This window comes from Lepidochelys kempii, chromosome 17 (assembly GCF_965140285.1).
Source record: "Lepidochelys kempii isolate rLepKem1 chromosome 17, rLepKem1.hap1, whole genome shotgun sequence".
Taxonomy (NCBI): Eukaryota; Metazoa; Chordata; order Testudines; family Cheloniidae; genus Lepidochelys; species Lepidochelys kempii.
This window is the reverse complement of record NC_136396.1, coordinates 6,744,736-6,765,543: the sequence shown is the minus strand read 5'-3', so window position 1 is coordinate 6,765,543 and position 20,808 is coordinate 6,744,736. Positions and strand designations below refer to the sequence as shown.

The following is a 20,808-nucleotide window of genomic DNA, read 5'->3' as shown; positions in this document are numbered from 1 at the left end:
ATGCGTATGTTTCCCTGTGACTACTCCCCAATGCATTTCGGCCCTTTTACTTTAATACCCTACTTAATTTCTGGGGCAATCTCAACCAGATTTCAACTGTTATCATAACCCAACATGAAAAAAGGGGAGTCTACGGCGGGGGGGTGGGGTGTCTCATGCAGTTTATTCACCTTGTCTCACTCCAATGAATTATGAGCACTAACTGAACTACCTTATAAGACTGTGCTAAATCTGACATTATGAATTGAATGTTTCCTTGGGCAAAATTCACTGCAAGTGGTACATGAGCCAGGGAGGGGGAGGCAAGTCTCATCATAAAAGGGCTACTGCACATATTGGTCTTCCATTTCTTTGAAGCTCTGACTACAATTCTTGCTTCAAACCATGATTAAAATGAGCCTCTAGGTAACAGTCCAAGAAGTTAAACTCCAAGATAATTAATTGGACTTTCTAAAACAGTCACTTTCCTAAACGTTTCAAGTGTCAGTTAGTTTAAAAGTTACTGTTTTGCAGCTACTGTTGACTGGGTTCTCATGGAACACTAAAATATATTGTTTGCCATTCAAGGTTAAGCATCATAGTTAGATTGAATCCACATATCGGTTATGCAAATGTATTGTATCAACATTCCTTTATTCATTTATACTTTTATTAACAAAGAGGCCTTTGTTTTATTCTATCATCATTGCTCAGTACAGTAATTTGTTCTAAAAATTACACACCGATTGCTATTGATCTCAGATAAAGCTTTTCTGCATTTTCATATTGATTCATGTCATAGTTATAGAGAGAAGCTAGATGTCCCACTGATAGGGCGACTTCATAATCTTCTTGACCAAGAAGCTGCTCCTTAATCTGAATTGCTTTGATGTGCATTTCTTCTGCTTCCTGAAAGATCCAAAACCACATAAATAAGCCATGACAGACATTACACCCCCCCACAAAAACAGAAGACAAGGATTCCCATACATCAGACATAAAAAGCAGCGGTATAAGTGACAGCTTATCTAGAGGATTCCATTACACTTATTCGACAAAAGGCTTGAAATGCAGTGGAGTCTGCAAAGGACTGGTAATCAGGATCTCCGGGCTCTGACACTGACTTGCTGTGTAAGAAAGTAGTTTTTATTAATATCTGTACAATACTTTGGAGAGGTGAAGCACTAAGTACTAGGAAACTTTTCCATCTATGAAGGTAGCACCCATAGTCAGGTTAAAACAATCAGAAGAGCATTTAAAAATGGTAATACTCATCTATTACAATGGAATTGATAAGTTGTGCTGCCTTTAGAGCTACTTCTCTAAGAGCTACTGATTTGTTTGTTTTTTAATTGAGAAATTTAATAGCCATCTGGTCCTACCTTAAATTTTCTCATTGACTGATAAAGTCTGCCCAGGTTGCCATAGTGTTTTGCTGTCTGTACGTTGAATTCCCCAAAGGCTTTTTTAGCTAACTGGAGTGAAGACAGGTGCAAATCGTGAGCTTCTTGAAGTAACCTCTGCTCAGTTTCCTTATTGTGACAGTCAATAGCAATCTCCTCCAGGATAAGTGCTGAATATGGAAGAGAAAAAAAATCACGTCCATGTGTTCTAGATGCACAGAGATATCAGCAATAGAAAGAAGAATCCCATAAGGTTATATTCACAAATCACCACCACATACAATTGAAGAGACTTTCAATCAAGCTTTGTGTTTCCTGTTAATTGTTTCCCATTAAGATATATGTTGCATTTTGTATCCGTTAGCTTTTCAAGTCCATGTGAAACTTAGCTAGAGGATTTATATTTTCAGTAATTTTTACAAGGGCTTATTTATACTTTACAAATCTATCTTTGTGCTATAGACAGCATTTGAAATTAGTTTTGACAGGGGAGGCTAAAACCTAATACTTCAAAGCAAAACTGCGTGGGAAGAAAAAAAAGTCGTTGAGGCGTTATAAGGAATACTGTATACAAAGACTCTTGTTTCCAGCAGTTCTTCAGTTATGGAAACCCCAGCAAATTAAGACTCTTCATAGAATTTGGGCCCATACCATTAAGCCAGTTCACACATGGTAATGAATATTTGTAAGTGTCAGAGAGAGGAAGGCAATGGCTACAGGAAAGCACTACTAGAACTTACACCACTACAGAACTAGTCGGTTTCTTTGCAATGCAACTTTCTGATAATGTTCTCGATCCCTTCAAAGGCCAAAGGTCAGGCTAACTTATTCCTTAAGCCTCAGGCCCAGCTTTCTACTAAGCCCATCGGTGCCACTACCTGGTCAGACAGAAAGGGACACTAGACAAAAGAAAGGCATTTTCTCCCCTTTCCCCTGGGACTGTGAGGGATTCATCTGCAGTGCTCCCCACTCAGGACTGAAGTCCGTTTTTTTGGTTTAAAAAGAAAGCACTTGAGAGAAATACCCCATCCAATAAGACAGTATATTTTCAGGTTCAAAACTTCTGCAGCCAGGAGACTATTTCATATATTTGCGAGGAAAAACAGCAACAGCCTCTCACATTGTGCATATATTCTAAGCTCCTCTTGGACTCCTGAAATTCATCTTTTCGATTTTCACTCTTACATCCCTACCTCCCAGATTGTGCATCACTTCCTAAGACACAGAACCTCCTGTGGATACCTCCATTCTAACCTCTCATGCCTTCCCTTCAGCAGCTACAGGGGTTGGTTACACTGAATAATAAGATGACAATATTAAGGAGAAGCATTACAATAAATTCGTTTTAATGCTACTGCCACAACAGTAGGTAACATCTTCCATATTATTGATGAAGTTTATTTTGTCTCCCTGACTGTAAGACGTAACTTTATTAGTACAGAATCTCTTCTCATCACTTGAAGTTGCCACAGTTCTAAATTTTTCCTGATCACTTCACAGTTTGGTTCTGTCTCCCCATGTACTTGCTTCCATCTGCAAATCTGATCACAGTTGCATTTACAACAAAAAATAATCTGGTAAAGTAATGAAGCAGCTGTGCAAAATGCAGAGAAGTACTTGCTTTTCTGCTTCAGTTAGTCAAAAGAAACTTCTAGAAATCAAATGAGAGCTCTGAACTGGGCTGCACCTACTAAGAACCAGAACCATCACTGCTTGAAGACTGACAGTCACCACGTGACAAAAAACTGCTCCAGAGACCAACTGAAGTACTTATGCATACCACAGTTTGAGAATCATTGCACTAAAACTAAACACTTGTTTCTAAAAAGAAAGATGAAACACTGCTAGGTGGTGGAGGACAAGGCCTCCATAGCACTGTCAGGCCACATTGACAGACATAAAACCTCAAATTCAGATCACGCACATGGCAGAACATTGGACAACCTCTATACAACCTGGCTAACCCATCAGATAATTCCCTTTAAATTCACATAGAATTTGGCAATGAATTGATGTAGAATTCTAGGAAAGCTATGAGTGTATAAAACAGTGGTGAAAATATAAGAAAAATTACCTGCATCTTTACTTTCTAGGAAAGGCTCTTTAAGATACAGTTTTTATTGCCAGACCAATTAATAGAATTGTTACTTGGTAGTGGGGGCAAGGAGGGGTGGGGGGAATATCAGTGTTACACTACCTCTATAGGACAACAGAAATAAAATGCAATTCAATAACTGACGTCCACCAATAAGGCATTAAATTAACAATGCTGCAGTACTGTAACTAAACGGGCTACCTTTAACTCTCTTGGAAGAGGCCAAGAGAAGATGATCTTCAGGAAGAATGTGAGTGATAATGCCAATAGCACGTTCAGCATGGAATCTGAAACAAAAGTTCAAATACATACATTTTTGAATTAATTTTCTTATTCTCTAAAGTTTACTGGTCAAATCATCACCAAATAAAAAAGGGATCTATAAAGTACGTGGACCCAATTGATACATTATAAGAATTAGAGATATTTAATCGGTTTCAAGAAACCCATTTGCAAACTATTTATAAAGTACATTTCTTCCCATTTACTGCACTAAATTAGGGACCAACATTTTCTCACTGCTTAAAACAACCACAGTACTCACAGTGCATTGTCAAATTTTCCAGAACTATACTGGTGAACATAAGAAGAATAAGCCAAGTCTTCATGAGCTGTAGCTACATGGATGTTTTTACCTCCAAACACTGACTGTCGGATATCAAGAGCTGTCTGAAATAGTCACAAGAAAAGCCCCTTACATTGTGAACATTTCCCGAATTTCTATCATGTTTCTAAATCTAAAGAACTACTACCTCTCTACAGAAGATATCATTCTTACTGTGGCTTGGAAGTTTATAATTAAAGTGGGAATTCAATTGGTCTCTCTAAAAGTAAGGATACCTGAAAGACTAAATATAAAATGCTTATCTGAAAGTATAATTCAAGCTTCCAAGACAGGATAATTACATAAAGCTCTTTGCAAATAGACACCCTAAGAATTTTACTCTCTCTTTTTGTTAGGGTAATATAGTAAATGCACCAGCAAGGTTAGCTAGTTAGTTTATTTTTAAGGAAAAAAATAAAATGACTTCCTAGAAATTAACAAGTATTTCTACAACAGAAAAACTTCAACATACTCCACTTCAAGAACACTGTGCTAGCTTGTCTTAAATTATTGGGTTTAGTTTTTCACCAGAGTACGCTAAACTGAAATAAATCACTCAAACCAAAATGTGCGCGAATGCACGTTACTTTACCTTTTAATATAGACATGAGCTAAGAAAGTTTGTGACTTGATTTACTTAAGAAGCAAATAAGTGACCAACACCAAAAAATACTATATATGAATATGATCATACCTATTTGACTAGTGACTTCTAGTTCAAAATATTAGCAAGTCAGAAAAAAGGGTGCCAGCACGTGTGTGTGTATATATACACACATTCCTACTGCAAAAAACAAACACTTCAAAATTGAAGAAAAAAAAAAAAAGTCTAAGAACTACAAGTTTCTGAAGTTATTTAAAAACAAACAAAAATGAAAAAACAAAACCAAACAACTAAATTCTCAGCTACCCCAGACAGCTGTTACATGAGCACAAATGGAAATATTTGAATGTCTATCAATATTAAAAAGAGAACAAAGACATAGGACACTGAAACTTACCTGATAAATTGCAACAGACTGGCATATATTATCTACGTTGAGCAAGTAAAATCCATAGTCTAATAGTGTGTCTGAATATTTTGGGTGTTTGGCTCCAAAATGCTCCCTTGGAAAGACAAAAATGTTAACAAGTGGCAGTAATGGAAAATAGTTTGAGATGGTATTTTCAGTAGTGTTACTTACCGTGCAAGATATACTGCATGCTTTATTAACTGTTCAGCTTTCTTAAATTCACGTTTTACAACACAAGCCTAAAAAGACAGGAAATAAAGTTTACATGAGACTGTATTTTCAAAGCATGTCTGTTCTAGATATGAACTTATTCACCTACTAGTACCTTCAGTTTCAAAATATTCACCATGATTAAGGCTAAGATTTTGTCACGGATATTTTTAGTAAAAGTCATGGACAGGTCACGGGAAAAAAAGAAATATTCACGCAAGCCATGACATGTTCCTAACTTTTACTAAGAATATCCCTGACAAAATGGGGATCTGTAGATCCCACACTACTTCAAGCGTGGCAGCTGTAGGGACTAGGAGCTGCCTGTAGCAGCTGGGGGCTGCAGGGTACCCTGCCGCCTGGAGCTCTGGGCATCCCAAGCTGCCCGCAGGAGGCTGGGAGCTCAGGGAGTTCCTCCGCAGCAGCCCAGAGCTGCCTGCCATCCCTGGCGGCCAGGAGCTGGAAGGTTCTCCCATTGCACCACTGTCGGGAGCGGGGGGGTTCCCCCACTGCTGCCAGCGGCAGGGAGCTTCAGGGGCTGCCAGCGGTGGCGGGAGTACCCCACAGCTTCCTGCCCCAGGGGCAGCAGAGGACTCTGCAGCTCCCAACCACCGCAGGCTGAAGTCACGAATTCCGTGACTTCCGCGACTAAATTGCAGCCTTAACCATCATTACTAAAGAATTCTGAAGTGAATTCAAGAAAATCTTCCCAGACGCTACTTGCAATTATTTACAGGTAAACAAAAAGAGGAAGAAGAGAATGTGGACACAGGAGGATTCTGTGCCCCCAACTTGTGAGTGGCAGAACAGCAACTGGGTGGGCGGGCAGGCAGTCTGTGTTGCCACGTATGCCCACAATTTGCAGCACAAGGAGGCATAGCATGCAGGTGCAGAACAATGGACACTGCTATTGAAGAATTTCTGGTCCCAGATGCACAACACGTGCAGTGAATACCCTCAGGAATCAGCACTCGAAACAGAAGTAACTGTTGCATTTCACCTATTTATGATAAGATGGGGAGCAAGCCAACTCTCTACATCATCCACTCAGTGCGTGGTGCTTGAGTGTGGTGTGCACTAAGCGTCCGTGTGAACCTTGCTGATGTGTACTGCTGACTAGGTAACTTTTAATGCACCTCAGGACTAAATAAATTACACACCAGCATGCCATACAGTAGGTGTATACACAGACTGGCCTGTAGATAATATTGTTCCTTAAAACAGCTATAACTCAGTTTTTCACAGCAGGAAGGTTAAAGTGTATCATTTTAAATGATGTGCTAAGTCTTCACTGATCCAAAATTCAAGTAGTTGATTTTAGGCACTAAATAGAAGTTGGCAAAGTAACTGGGCAAACAAGATACCATGCCACTGAACTGGAACAGGTTATCCAAGTGTTCTATAGGCTTTAAAATATGTTAATTTAATATAAGCTTGCCTTAATAGATCTCATTTGTAACTATGCTACGAATCTGAACGTTAAATTCACCTTTGAAGCTTGTCTTAAGACATCCACCACTACTTTTACTGGCAAGCCAACTTTGATCTCCTTCATAGCTTCTATACACCACTTGTAAGCCTGCGGAATAAAAAGATTTCAACATAATAAACTTTGAACTCAACTGTGCTGAAACATTAAGGAAATATAACTTGACCCTCATAATAAAAAAGACTGACTTTTTATAACACCTTTTGATTTAGGAATTAAATTGCTTTAAAGCTATTACTTAAGCCTGAATTCCGGAATATTTCTCTTTACAGCCAGGAGGAAAAAAAAAGAAAGAGGGATTAAATGACTTCCTTGAATTCATATGAGTCAGTTTCAGAGTCAGGACCCCTGGGAGACTGTACAGTCCTGTACACTGTATCATGGCCCTGTACCGTTTTCTAAATAGACAATCTTTTTAGCAGGAAAAGGAGCAAACACATACATCTTTGGTTCTACCTAGAAAGAACAACTACAAACATTTACTTACTTATACTTGGATAAATTTATTCAGAGATTAATTCTTAAAGTGTTTTCTAACATTTCAACTTGAAAAATCTTAGATAAGCCTAATTTAAATTTTTAACTTTCCAGATAATGTTATTCTGCAGTAACGTTACAAAGCATTACCTTGTTCAGGCAAGAGGAAAATGCTAATTTTTTATTGTTACGTCATGTTTACAATGCACATAATATTAGGACTTTCTGGTCAGGTTTAAAATATTTAGGAACTGAAAGCAGCCACAGGTTAATACAGTTTTACTGAAATCAGATTCACAGAATGGCTGCAACGAAATACTCTGCTTGTTCGGCTATTCTCATCCATAACCTCACGGCATTTTTTGAAATATACAGCAGAACCGCAGAGTTACGAACACCTTGGGAATGGACGTTGTTCGTAACTTGGAAACGATCGTTGCTCTGAACAGAACATTGTGGTGGTTCTTTCAAAAGTTCACAACTGAGCATCGACTTAATACAGCTTCGAAACTTTACTACGCAGAAGCAAAATGCTGCTTTCCCTTTATTTTTTAAGTAGTTTATGTTTAACACAGTACTGTGCTGTATTTGGTTTTTTATCTCTGCTGCTGCCTGATTGTGTCCTTCCGGTTCCAAATGAGGTGTGTGGTTGATTGGTCAGTTCATAACTCTGAAGTTCTACTGTAGTTATTTGCGTAATTATTGTGAAATATGTACCACAAGAAATTACAGGCAAATGTGCATTTGGCTATAAGATACCAGAAATACACAAGTATTAGAATAGCTTTTAAGAAAATGAGAAAGAGAAAAAATAATTAAAATGTCCTCAAATATAAAAATACATATTTCGGGAGTTTCTTCATTATGTTTGCTTTCAGAGTAGCAGCCGTGTTAGTCTGTATTCGCAAAAAGAAAAGGAGTACTTGTGGCACCTTAGTTAGTCTCTAAGGTGCCACAAGTACTCATTTTCTTTTTTCATTATGTTTATGTATTTCTTAAAGCCAAGTCATTTTCATTATTTGGAGCAACCACTTTTTAAATTGTATAAAACAGCATGTCAGTTTTCTGTATGTTACCAGTACTTCCGGGTTTGTAGTTCAGGCAAGACTTTGATAAAACAATGGGAGTTTTACTTTACCAACTAAAGTGACATTGGTCCCCTTGTGGTTCATGTTACTTGATAAAAATAAAGTATACCATCAGAGAATCTAATGTGTATCAGTGCCCACTACCATACCACGCACTGTTCTAACAGTCTATCGCAAATAGCAAAGGAAATACAAAAAAACCTCGGTAAACAAAATATTTGTCTGTTAATCCCTCTCACACACACACATCCTGGTTTGTTCAGAAGTCTTTGTCAGAAAACCAGCCCAGACTGCCCACAGACGAAGAATCTTAACAGGGTTAATGAGAACTCCCCTAAAGAAAAAACACCACCACTCACCTCATCATAGTGGCTCTTTGCAAAGAGCAGTGCACACAACTCCCCATAAAGTGCTGCTTTGTTTGCCTTTTGACCATGTTTTGCAAGTTTGTCCATATAAGACTGAGCTTGTTTGAATGTTTCTTCTCCCAAATGATATTTGCAGTTGCCATTTCGAACATGCAGCAATCTGAGGAAAATATATTAAAATGGTCTTGCAACAGTTTATGCTATTTCTAAATAGTTTTCCATAATTGACTTCAATGTACAGCAGTATCAAAGATCTGTAATCGGATATCCTAATTATACCAGGGTTGAGCTATTGTCACCTCACAAAATTATGCTTGCTTTGAATCCAGTGCTGCCAAAGAAATATCAGATAGTGTTCTAACAGTAGTGCTCTGCAATGCCAGATTTTCTGTTGGCTCTTACAAAACAATTTTTACTGTTCGTAGGTCTTAGATATATCAACAAATGGTTCAGACATTTTAAAAACATTCAAACAATTGGGCCTTTTTTGTATCCTTAATAAAATCCATTCTGCCTGACACTTATACAACTATCTCCATGACCAGAGATCTGTGTTGAAGCAAAAACTATTTGCTAATTTTTTTTGCCTCTCCACATCCGAAACCTCTCCATTCTCTGTACAAATGTATCCAATCCTTATTTTAAGCAGCACTGTAACTCTCAAACATACACATGGAAGTTATTCTCCCAGAGGCTTACATCACATCCCCGACACATGTGAAACCATATTCATTTGAAAGATAAATTCCCTGTTTGGAAAGGCAGGGATGACAATGTTGTTTGGTCTTGATCTGAGCTCTGTGTCAAACATGCCCATAACAGCGTACTGCTGCCTTTGAGTGCATATTATAGTAGTGATAATAATCTTCACTATACTGGAAGAAGTCTCTTCTCACTCAAATAGATAAAAGAATAACTTATCCTTAATTGCTATGATCATAGTTGCTCTAGAAATACATTAGCAAAGTAGATAATGCTTTGTATTCCAAATATTATTAAGTGTTTCCAGAGGAGCATGTCTATGAGTTTGGAGAAGACAGGTTAACAGCGGAAGCTACTGAAAAGTACACCGAGTTACATAGGACCCTATATTTAGAGAACTTTTCCTACCAAATAAAAGGAGTTTAAATGTACTTACCACAAAAAAAAAAAAAAAAAAAAAAAAAAATCTATCTAGTAATGTCAAGTCTGAATTCTTACTCTCTAAGCCGTTGGGAGGTGGAAGAATTATGTAATTGTTTGTCCTGCCTGGCCAACAACTGTTACTAAATGGCTATAAAAAGAAAGAAGAAGAAAAAAAAAAAAGAGTACTTGTGGCACCCTAGAGACTAACATTTATTTGAGCATAAGCTTTCATGAGCTACAGCTCACTTCATCGGATGCATGCAGTGGAAAATACAGTGGGGAGATTTTATATACACAGAGAACATGAAACAATGAGTGTTACCATACACACTGTAATGAGAGTGATCGGGTAAGGTGAGCTATTAGTAGCAGCAGGAGAAAAAAAAAAAAAGCCTTTTGTAGGCTCAAGGTGGGCCATTTTCAGCAGTTGACAAGAATGTCTGAACAAACATGGGGAAATAGTTTTACTTTGTGTAATGACCCATCCGCTCCCAGTCTTTATTCAAGCCTAATGTAATGGTGTCCAGTTTGCAAATTAATTCCAATTCAGCAGTCTCTCAGTGGAGTCTGTTTTTGAAGTTTTTTTGTTTAAGAATTACAACTTTTAGGTCTGTAATCGAGTGACCAGAGAGATTGAAGTGTTCTCCAACTGGTTTTGAATGTTATAATTCTTGACTTCTGATTTGTGTCCATTTATTCTTTTACGTAGAGACTGTCCAGCCTGGCCAATGTACGTGGCAGAGGGGCATTGCTGGCACATGATGGCATATATCACATTGGTAGATGTGCAGGTGAACGAGCCACTGATAGCGTGACTGACGTGATTAGGCCCTATGATGGTGTCCCTTGAATAGATATGTGGACACAGTTGGCAACAGGCTTTATTGCAAGGATAGGTTCCTGGGTTAGTGTTTTTGTTGTGTGGTGTGTGGTGGCTGGTGAGTACTTGCTTCAGGTTGAGGGGCTGTCTGTAGGCAAGGACTAGCCTGCCTCCCAAGCTCTGAGAGAGTGATGGGTCGTCCTTCAGGATAGGTTGCAGATCCTTGATGATGCGCTGGAGAGGTTTTAGTTGGGGGCTGAAGGTGACGGCTAGTGGCGTTCTGTTATTTTCTTTGTTGGGCCTGTCCTGTAGTAGGTGACTTCTGGGTACTCTTCTGGCTCTGTCAATCTGTTTCTTCACTTCAGCAGGTGGGTACTGTAGTTGTAAGAATGCTCGATAGAGATCTTGTAGGTGTTTGTCTCTGTCTGAGGGGTTGGAGCAAATGCGGTTGTATTGTAGAGCTTGGCTGTAGACAATGGATCGTGTGGTGTGGTCTGGGTGAAAGCTGGAGGCATGTAGGTAGGAATAGCGGTCAGTAGGTTTCCGGTATAGGGTGGTGTTTTCGTGACCGTCGCTTATTAGCACCATAGTGTCCAGGAAGTGGATCTCTTGTGTGGACTGATCCAGGCTGAGGTTGATGGTGGGATGGAAATTGTTGAAATCATGGTGGAATTCCTCAAGGGCTTCTTTTCCATGGGTCCAGATGATGAAGATGTCATCAATGTAGCACAAGTAGAGTAGGGGCATTAGGGGACGAGAGCTGAGGAAGCGTTGTTCTAAGTCGGCCATAAAAATGTTGGCATACTGTGCGGCCATGCGGGTACCCATAGCAGTGCCGCTGATTTGAAGGTATACATTGTCCCCAAATGTGAAATAGTTATGGGTGAGGATAAAGTCACAAAGTTCAGCCACCAGGTTTGCCATGACATTATTGGGGATACTGTTCCTGACGGCTTGTAGTCCATCTTTGTGTGGAATGTTGGTGTAGAGGGCTTCTACATCCATAGTGGCCAGGATGGTGTTTTCAGGAAGATCACCGATGGACTGTAGTTTCCTCAGGAAGTCAGTGGTGTCTTGAAGATAGCTAGGAGTGCTGGTAGTGTAGGGCCTGAGGAGGGAGTCTACATAGCCAGACAATCCTTCTGTCAGGGTGTCAATGCCTGAGATGATTGGGCGTCCAGGATTTCCAGGTTTATGGATCTTGGGTAGCAGATAGTATCAGAAGGGTAGCTGTGTTAGTCTGGATCTGTAAAAGTGGCATAGAGTCCTGTGGCACCTTATAGACTAACAGATGTACTGGAGCATAAGTTTTCGTGGGTGAATACCCGCTTCGTCGGATGCATGTAGTGGAAATTTCCAGAGGCAGGTATAAATATGCAAGCAAGAATCAGGCTAGGGATAATGAGGTTAGTTCAATCAGGGAGGATGAATAAAACAAAAGACGTGAATTAAAAAATTTATTTTGGGTGCTTGTCTACCAGTAGACATTTATTTCAGAATGAAAGTGACTAGAGACAATTTACTTATAGTGAACCAAACTCAAAATAACAGAAGATGTAGAACTCCTAGAAATTATACATATTAACTCTGCTTCACTTAAAACAGTAACCTCCTATATTCATATGGTACTTTTAAAAGAGCTCGAGTGTTTGCGTAAGATATGTGAAACTACTCATTTTTTTGTATCTCCCAGCTCTCCCCATCAGAACGTCAGTGTCCGTAAGCGCTAAAATTAAGCTATTTGCAGTGTCACTCTAAAACCTGTCTCTTGATCAAATAAAAGGTATTACCTCACCCACCATGGTCTCTTTAAGACTAAGTTACTCTGTTACAAAGGCATAGAAAAACATTTATTACATTTTACATTTAGTTTAGGAAAAATCTAAGTTCAGATAAAATAAAGTAAAACTTTCATCTGAAATCCTGAAGGCAGGTGAATTTAGCAAGAAAACTGAACAGATATTCAAAATATCATCATAATGTTGCACTGCATTTACAGAAATATATGTATACAATTCCTACTAAAAGCAACAATGAACTATCATCAATTATTAGAACAAGGAAGAAAACGCAACTTTGCACCACTGAATCAGCACTTTAGATTAACAGTCAACAACAGACTGCTGCAGGAAGGACACTGCAGTGACATAGTCCTCAATCTGGCAACGTCACCTTATGCATCAGCAAGGCACAAAGCCAGCTAAAGGAAAAATAAAAAGCTGTTATCCAAAATGAGATGGGAATCTTTCAAGCCAATAATTTCAGTTGATCCAGTGTTAGAATGTTGTTACCACATGTACCATGCAATCTAATCAGATCTGAGTATTTGCTCAGGTAAACATAATTAAGGAATATGATGCACAAATAGCAAAGTCAATTAATTTTGAAAAGTTACTGGGGTTGTGTGAGCATAAGATACAGCAAGGCATGGTGTTCCAAGAACTTAAAAGTTCCTGTTCTGGTATGTCGTCAGGTTCCACTATAGGACAAGAAAAAACTTTAAATCTGGAGTCACATGATCTGCTGTGGTGAGTCAACTTCTGTTAGTGCATCTAAACCAGTGTCTGGCCACAGGCAATAACCAATAATCTGGAGGCTTCAGTCAAAGGTAATAAATCCTTTTAATATACCAGCTGGGTTTTGTAATTTGATCTAATTCTGTGTGAGTGTGTAAATCCCTACCAAAAGCCTGGGATTTTAGAAGATCAAGTACAGAACTAGAATAAGACGCCTTAGGACATTTGAGAGTACCTCCAAAGCTTATACTTGTGACCTTTTGAATGTCTGGCTTACTAGCCTCTTGAGAATAGTTTAAAAAAATTGTTTTGTCAAATAAAATCAAAGAAAAACATTACCTGTGCATACACACACCCCTTTTTTTGGGCATTTAGACAACAGTAAGTACTAGCAGATAAAAGTGGAATAGTTACAGCAATTTGAAAAGTTGGCAGAAGATTGAACCAAAGAAGAGGAAATGGGAGGTCCGGACCAACTGGCTATGCTACGTAGTTTAGCATATAATATATATGCTCCTTTTGGTTTGTTTCCATGCAGGTGAGAGAGGAAGAAAGTGTGTGTCACAGCAATAAATAAATTATGTTTTCTGTTTGTTGTTCATAGTAATTTACTGCAGCTATTGCCAATAGTTCTGATACATGTGGTAAGCAAACTCCACACAGTACTTCAAAGTAATGCAAGACTATATTTTTTGAATATTTTTAAACATTATGTTATTTAGAATATCCTGTGTAAAAAGCCCAAACTTGAAAACCAATTCCAATGGGACTTGATATACTTTATTTAGATACCCTTTTTGTTCCTTACTTAGGTGCGTAGGCTTAAGTTCCTCGCTTTTATCTACATTTTTTAGCTTTAATCTTTCCCAGAAACTTCATTCGAGCTGTTGTCCCGAAACAGGTATCGCTGGCTGTCCTAGATAACAGGCCAGCAGTCTAGATGTTTTCTGTCACAAAACCATGTTCAGCTGCTAACCCTCTTGCTGAGTAATGAGGCAAACTTGTGTCATGTTGGCATTGTTTGCTCTTTAAGGTGGTGACCACATTTGTACTTAACTTGCCTATGACATTTCTTGGTGCTCAAAAAATAAATAAGTAACAGTTTTTCCCAAGGCACTGGTGAGGAGTTCAGAGCATCTTTCTATTTTAATGCAATTGTATTTTTACAGGGTATTCATATCTGTGTCTTCCTTACACATCCTCCCCGACTAGCAAGGATTATTAATTTTGCAGCCATGTTTCTGTAGTTTGAAATTCTTTGCTTCTTATGTTGAGAACAAATTAAGTTGAGAAGGTTCCAGGTTGTGTGTACACCTTCTCACAGAGATTTGTAGAGAAATCTTTCCTTTTGCGACTGAACAAGATCGTGCCCACTATCTCCAATGAGAAGTAGATACGGAGGCTGAGAGAAACAGCAAAACTTTGTTCTATATTTAAACATATTTGGCTTCCTTGAAAACCTTTTGTAGGCAGAATATGGCAATTAGATTGAACAAGTTAAAACTTGGTAAAAAACAGCCTTGTGATCATAGAGTTTGCAAAGAACAAAGCTACATACTCTTTTGTAAGGCTTTACACCCCTAGGGTTAGTCTTCAAGTCATGTCATTTGCTCAGGTTCACCAAGAACGCCCTGCCTATAGTAATTTTGCAGTGAACTGTGAAGGTCAATTGTAAAAAAGCTAAATATAAGATTACTTGTACACAAAGTACGGGAAAGGTGAAGTAACTAGTGACATGTTATTAAAAACTGGCACAGATTATATTCCAAAATTTTCAGACGACCAGAAGCCACTTTTAGGAGACGGGTGTCAAATTTGTCTGCAATATACCTGGGAGATTTGAAGGCAAGATTTGATTAAATTTCCTTAAAAAAAAAAAAAAAAAAAAAAATATCCAACTTCTTTCTAATATACAGGCACAGTGGTAAGAGCAGGGAATTCTGCAGTGCAAAGCGATCAAATTGTAACACCAACCAATTTACTTGAATGTCTCATGCCTTTGAAGTTGCGTGTAGTTACTTCTCTGCCCCCCCCACCCCTCCCAAAAGGATTTTTAGAATTATTTATTATATTTAGCATTTGTAAAAAGGGTTTCTTGGCGTGGCTATTTGATAGGTCTGCAATTTGAACTGCCTATTGTGTTTTTTTATTTTTTGTTGTATGGCTGAACATAAAGAACTGTTTCCTCTCATATGCTTCTGATCAAGGGACTTCATTTTGAAAGCTAAGGGCCTGACTGGACTGTAAGAACCATGGTTGTCTCCATGTTAACCAACGTGTTTAAGGACATCCATATTGTAATATACGTTTGGGTTTTTGTTGCTAACATGAAAAGAAAACATGATTCTATAATTGTGTGGGTTCTGACACTGTTCCCTAATATGGAGGGGCATTGTTTTGCTGTCCACACAAGCAATAAAAATAAAAAAAAAACCAAAAACCAAAAACCATGTCCTGGCATACAACTTTGTTAGTGCATAGTTATTCTTGCAGCACAGAGAGACTAACTGCACATTCTTTTGTTAGTTTAGCGTTGGCCTTTCAGTACTTCTTGAATTGAAAACTACTGAAGCGGAGTCCAACTGATGAGACATACATAGGTTCCTGGTGTTGGCTGTAACGTGCTAAGTGTTGTGATACATTATACACGTAATGGTAATATAAATAAACATGACACATTATTTAGTATCTTTGATAATCCTCTAGCTATCTAGAGAAAAATAGTACCATCCCTTGCATTATTTATGGTGAGAACCTCGGACCAAACAGTTAGTAGGCAGAGAAACTCCAGATTTGAAGGACAGAGCCTCATGGAATTCCCAGCAGATTTTCTTCTGTTTTCTGTAGAATCTAACCTTCATTAAAAAACATCGGTCCCTTTAAGACCTTTCAGAATATAAACGGATACAATGTTAACTCAGAAATCTAAGTCTACAATGCTAACTTTTCCACTATTGACCATTTATCAGAAATAACTAGGCAACGTATTTATCCATCACTTTTGAAAGCCACGGTGGTTATTGCCACAAGGAGCAGTTGGACAGCTGGTTGCTATCGAAGAACTCAGGGACGTAAAGACCAAAAAGAAAAACTTGCAGTAAGATGCTTTCAGAACTCTTCAACATAAACAAGACCTAAAATTTACAATAAATTATGCAACAGGACTCAAAGTAGTTCAAGTCCAAGCTTACCTTACGCAACATTCTACTGCACGACACCAGTGAGGCATCTCATCATGAAGGGAACACAACTGATGGCAGGAACTGAACACTTTCTCAGCGTCACTGTACCAGCCAGCATCTGATAGGAACCCTCCTGGAAATTCAAGACCAAACAAACCTTTGGACACCATTCAATTGTAAAAGATTAATTTTTCTTAATTGGAAAGCTTGTGAAATTTGTACTAATATGCCCTTTCACTGCAGATTAAGAATAAAAGAACAGGAAGAAGTGGGTATCCTGTGCCCAAATTAAGATATAGGAAGTCAGTGCTACCATAATTTGGAGACAGGATGACCTTGCAGTGACATGTTACTACACCACTTTACAAAGAAATATCGTGAGGTTCTATTCATATTATGGGGATTCTGTTGGGTTCAGCAACAGTCCTTGGTTTGAAGGGGATGAAATGTAAATGTGAAAGGATTCATCTTCAATCAAAATATAACTTATTGGTGTTATGTATATTTCTCTCCCTCAGTTTTTTGTCCAAAATATATATTAAATTAACCAAAAGTTTTCATGTTGTGTACATATCATTTCTACCAAATTTCTAATCCCTTCTGTGTATTTAAAAGAGTGTTGTTTAAAAACAGCTCCACTGAATCAGAACCTGACCAGAAAAAATATATGTATATTTATATATATAAAATATATTTTAGAACTGTTTCAAACTCCAAACCCATGTCTAAACGTAATCTTCTAAAGATGTTCTAAAATACTTTATTTTATTCTTTTATGCCTTTAATTCAAGTTTAATTTAAGCTAAAGCATCATAGTTAAATGGCCTTGTACTTCATCACCACCTACCTAAAACAAAACCAATCTGGATTGCTTTGTCTTTTACATCAGAGTCTGATTCTGCTATGTAGGAGCACCATCTACTGAATGAATAGGCCAGCACAGAAGCAACTTTTACTCCATGATCCATCAGAGCCTGAAAACAGTGATGAAGCAAGTGTCTGAAAGGAAAGAAAACAGTATTTATTTAATATGTAATAAAAAACCCCTAAGTATTCCAGTGAGTTATTTTTTTAATGTTACATACTCAAGTCATAAATACTAAAAAAAAAATAAAAAAAAATATCTAAAACCCCCTGAAAATAGTGCCCAGACCCATCTACCTCAAGACCAGTAGTATACAGTTGTTGCATTGTACGTTACAAAGCGGATTTATACAGTTCCGGAAACAGTGCAGGGTATTTTAAAAACAGAAGCCACCTACACACGCCATTAAAAACAGCCAACAAAATTTAAAAAACAGATTTTAAAACAGGAAATGATCCATCATTCTGAATTTCAACCAAAAGCCAATTTCACAGACGTGAAACATATTCGGAAGCCAGTTTCCAAAGTTCTTAATTAAAACTGTGTAGAAACCAATAGTAAAAGGAGGTTATTCAGAGTCTAAGACCAGGAAAATACAATAAGGAGAAAGGTGATAGCTTTTTAAAAAGCTAGTGCTTATTCTGGATTCAGAGGAGAATACAGCCCAGTTACAAGTCTAACACAATGGGACTGTCAGAGAGATGGAGTTCCTCAGCTTAAGAAGTTTTTCCTATTATTTTGGCAGACAATCACACAGGCATATAGGGACAGATCCTTTATACATTTGCTATATTCTTACTGGTCTGATTTAAGGCTTTCAAAAAGGATGAAGCTGAACTTGCATTTAGCTTTTTAATACAGCATATGTTCTGTGGGGTAAAGAGAGCCGAGTATTGCAGCCACAGATCTTTTCAGCATAACATTGGAGGGTTGCCAAGGCCCCCACAGGATTCATGTCTAGCATATTTTTGTTAAGTAAAACTAACAGAAAATTCATATGGGGGACAAATGCTACAAAGATTTTAATGGCTTTACCCATTTACCTAAAAACTAAGAGATGTGACAGAAACAGTGATCTGGAATTCAAAAGCCCTTCTGTGAAGTTGGAGTGGAGTTCTACTGTTCATCAGTAAAATATGAGACCATAGGGGAGGCACATTCTTCAAATTTAAGACCAGGAATGAAGCATAAGAGCTGAACACCCAGGTAAAATGCCGACATATTTAAGCTCTGAAGAATGGCATAAAAGTCCGTTTACTTGTAGTAATTTTATATAGTGCTAACGACCAGCTGGTCCATAAAATTAGATTAGTTTTAAAGGTGTGTGTGTGTGTATTACACACCCAGTGTATCGGTGCATTTCTTTCTTTGGTATCACATACTGGTCTTATTTTTCTACATTTTTACCTATTCCCTCTAAATGATGGTTAGAGTAATTTAACACATGTACCTTTCATTGAACCCTCTGCTGCCTTGTGAAGCATTGCAATGTAATTTTAAAGGGAATGTTAAAAAAAAAAAGTGACAACCCTAACTGTGATCTGCCCTAGGCATCATGTTCTGTTTTAGCCATTACTTAAAAACAGCGATCGGGAAGTTTCGCTGTGTCCTGAATGATATAAACATAGTGACAATGGAACAGCGTATTTTTTGGTGTGGGGAAAGGGAGGAAGAAGATTTTATTTATTGATATTTTGGGTCATTTACAACAAGACATTACAATTACATTGCCCTGGCATGTATAGGTACCTGTTGTAATGCAGAATTAACAAGGTTAATTAACATATAACAATACATGGTCAGTGTAGAATATCAACAACATTCCCTTTTTTTCCTGAAGTATTTAAACACAACCTTAACACAGGGTGTGTATGGATGGGTGTATTTGTCTATCTAGCGACACACCCACCCATTTATATTCTCTTCTTTTGGCGGGGGGGGGGGGGGGGGAGAAAAAGCTGGATGTGTTCTGGGGGGCAAAGGGGAGAGTCTCAGAATAGAAAACTGAATTTCCACCTTTCTCCCAAGATATATCAATCAACTGTTTCAAAATACCCAAGAGGGCTTAGCCCACTTCAGGAATGGCTTGGAAAGTCAGTTATTTCAATACATGAAATTTTGCCTCTATAGCCTGGCAACAATAGAAACCAGGCAAAGTAATGTAATGTCAGCTTTAAAATCTTGCTAGCCACCCCAACCTCTAGGTACACATTTAGACCATTTTTGGCTTTAGAAAGATTAGGGAAATACCTTGCCAGGATTAAAATCAGATTTTCTTTAGAACCCCTGATATACTCAACTCCTAAAATGTAGAGAGTCATAGATGAATGCGTGTACGAGAAAGTAGCTATGGAAAAGATACAGGTATGAATAGTTCAAGAACATTTTTTGTGTAATTTTTCCAAAAAAAAAAGGGATTAAAACAAGACAGAAAAATGAAATGTGATTGAGCAATAATTTAAGATGGTTACCTTTTATCTAAAGCTCGTAACACCTTTGCAAAAACTTCTAGTTCACAAAATTCACTACCCAACTGGCATAAGCGACCTTGTTGGTAAAGCTGGAAGAAGCAAAAAAATTGAAAAAAGTTTAAAATTATGAAATCTACTAAACATTTTCTGAATAGTAAAACAGATATTTTACATTAATAGTAAAACATTATTCTAAAATCTTTACTTGCCACATCACCTGTGAACGACAGCGGACTAACTAGAACAAGAGTAAATAATCACAAGGGAGAGTTCAGTTACCAACAAACAATAACGTGCTATCGCTGTATTCTGTAGAAAAACAGATGTAAAGTTTCAAGGAAAGAGATAAGGTGGATAGTAAGTCACAAAAGGAGTTATCCAGCACTCTGTTCTAAAACATCCAATACGCCCTATTGTCCTTGCTGTCATTCCTTTATTGAACCAATTATGGCCACAAACATACCAGTTCACTGGGCAACACAGTATATACAGTTGATCACACAACTGCACCATTCACACTTACAGTGGGGGCTAGCGAGGTGGAACAGGGGGATCCACCTAGGTACCCTGAAGCATTAGAATGGTTCTCAAATCTCAAAATTCAATTATAAATCCCAGCACATTGCTTTTGAAATGCCATATGAAAGAAGATCACACACGAATGCAGTCAGCCAACAAATCAGTAAACTTATTTAAAAATGATTACTAATTCCTTTGATTCCCAAGATGCTTCATAATGGAAAGCTGTTCAGATTGTCTACTTGCAACCATACCCGCACAGACTGGGATTGCATCAGATCTCGAAGGCTAAACAGAATTGGTCTGTGTTCATTCTTAACTCTAACACCATTCTGTAAAATGCATGGTGGCAGACAAAGGGATATTGACAACTCAGAAGGTGTCCCTACTTTATCCCGTGCTGAAACGGACTATAAACCAAAATGAAAGTGAGTAGCCATTCTCCCCCAGTCAACTACATTTTCGAGCTGAAGAGATGTGACCGTTTTTCTTTCAAAGCCTGTAGAAAGAAGTCTTTTAAAAACAGTTTTAGACGTATTATTTACTCTACTCTGTCTGTAGCTCAGAAATATGAGAAACTTCAA

General features: G+C 38.0%; 1 protein-coding gene across 1 annotated transcript in view; it reads right to left on the bottom strand.

Moving 5' to 3' along the window:
- Positions 1-20,808, bottom strand: part of APPBP2 (amyloid beta precursor protein binding protein 2) — a 43,339-nt gene that overhangs the window by 6,303 nt on the left and 16,228 nt on the right. Inside the window, exons 2-12 of the mRNA XM_073315484.2 lie at positions 19,706-19,794; positions 17,217-17,368; positions 16,379-16,502; positions 8,718-8,886; positions 6,794-6,883; positions 5,266-5,333; positions 5,083-5,188; positions 4,022-4,146; positions 3,679-3,764; positions 1,362-1,552; positions 723-888 (exon numbers count right to left, since the gene is read on the bottom strand). Coding sequence (XP_073171585.1) covers positions 723-888; positions 1,362-1,552; positions 3,679-3,764; positions 4,022-4,146; positions 5,083-5,188; positions 5,266-5,333; positions 6,794-6,883; positions 8,718-8,886; positions 16,379-16,502; positions 17,217-17,368; positions 19,706-19,794 — 1,366 coding nt within the window. The remainder of the gene's footprint in view (positions 1-722; positions 889-1,361; positions 1,553-3,678; positions 3,765-4,021; positions 4,147-5,082; positions 5,189-5,265; positions 5,334-6,793; positions 6,884-8,717; positions 8,887-16,378; positions 16,503-17,216; positions 17,369-19,705; positions 19,795-20,808) is intronic.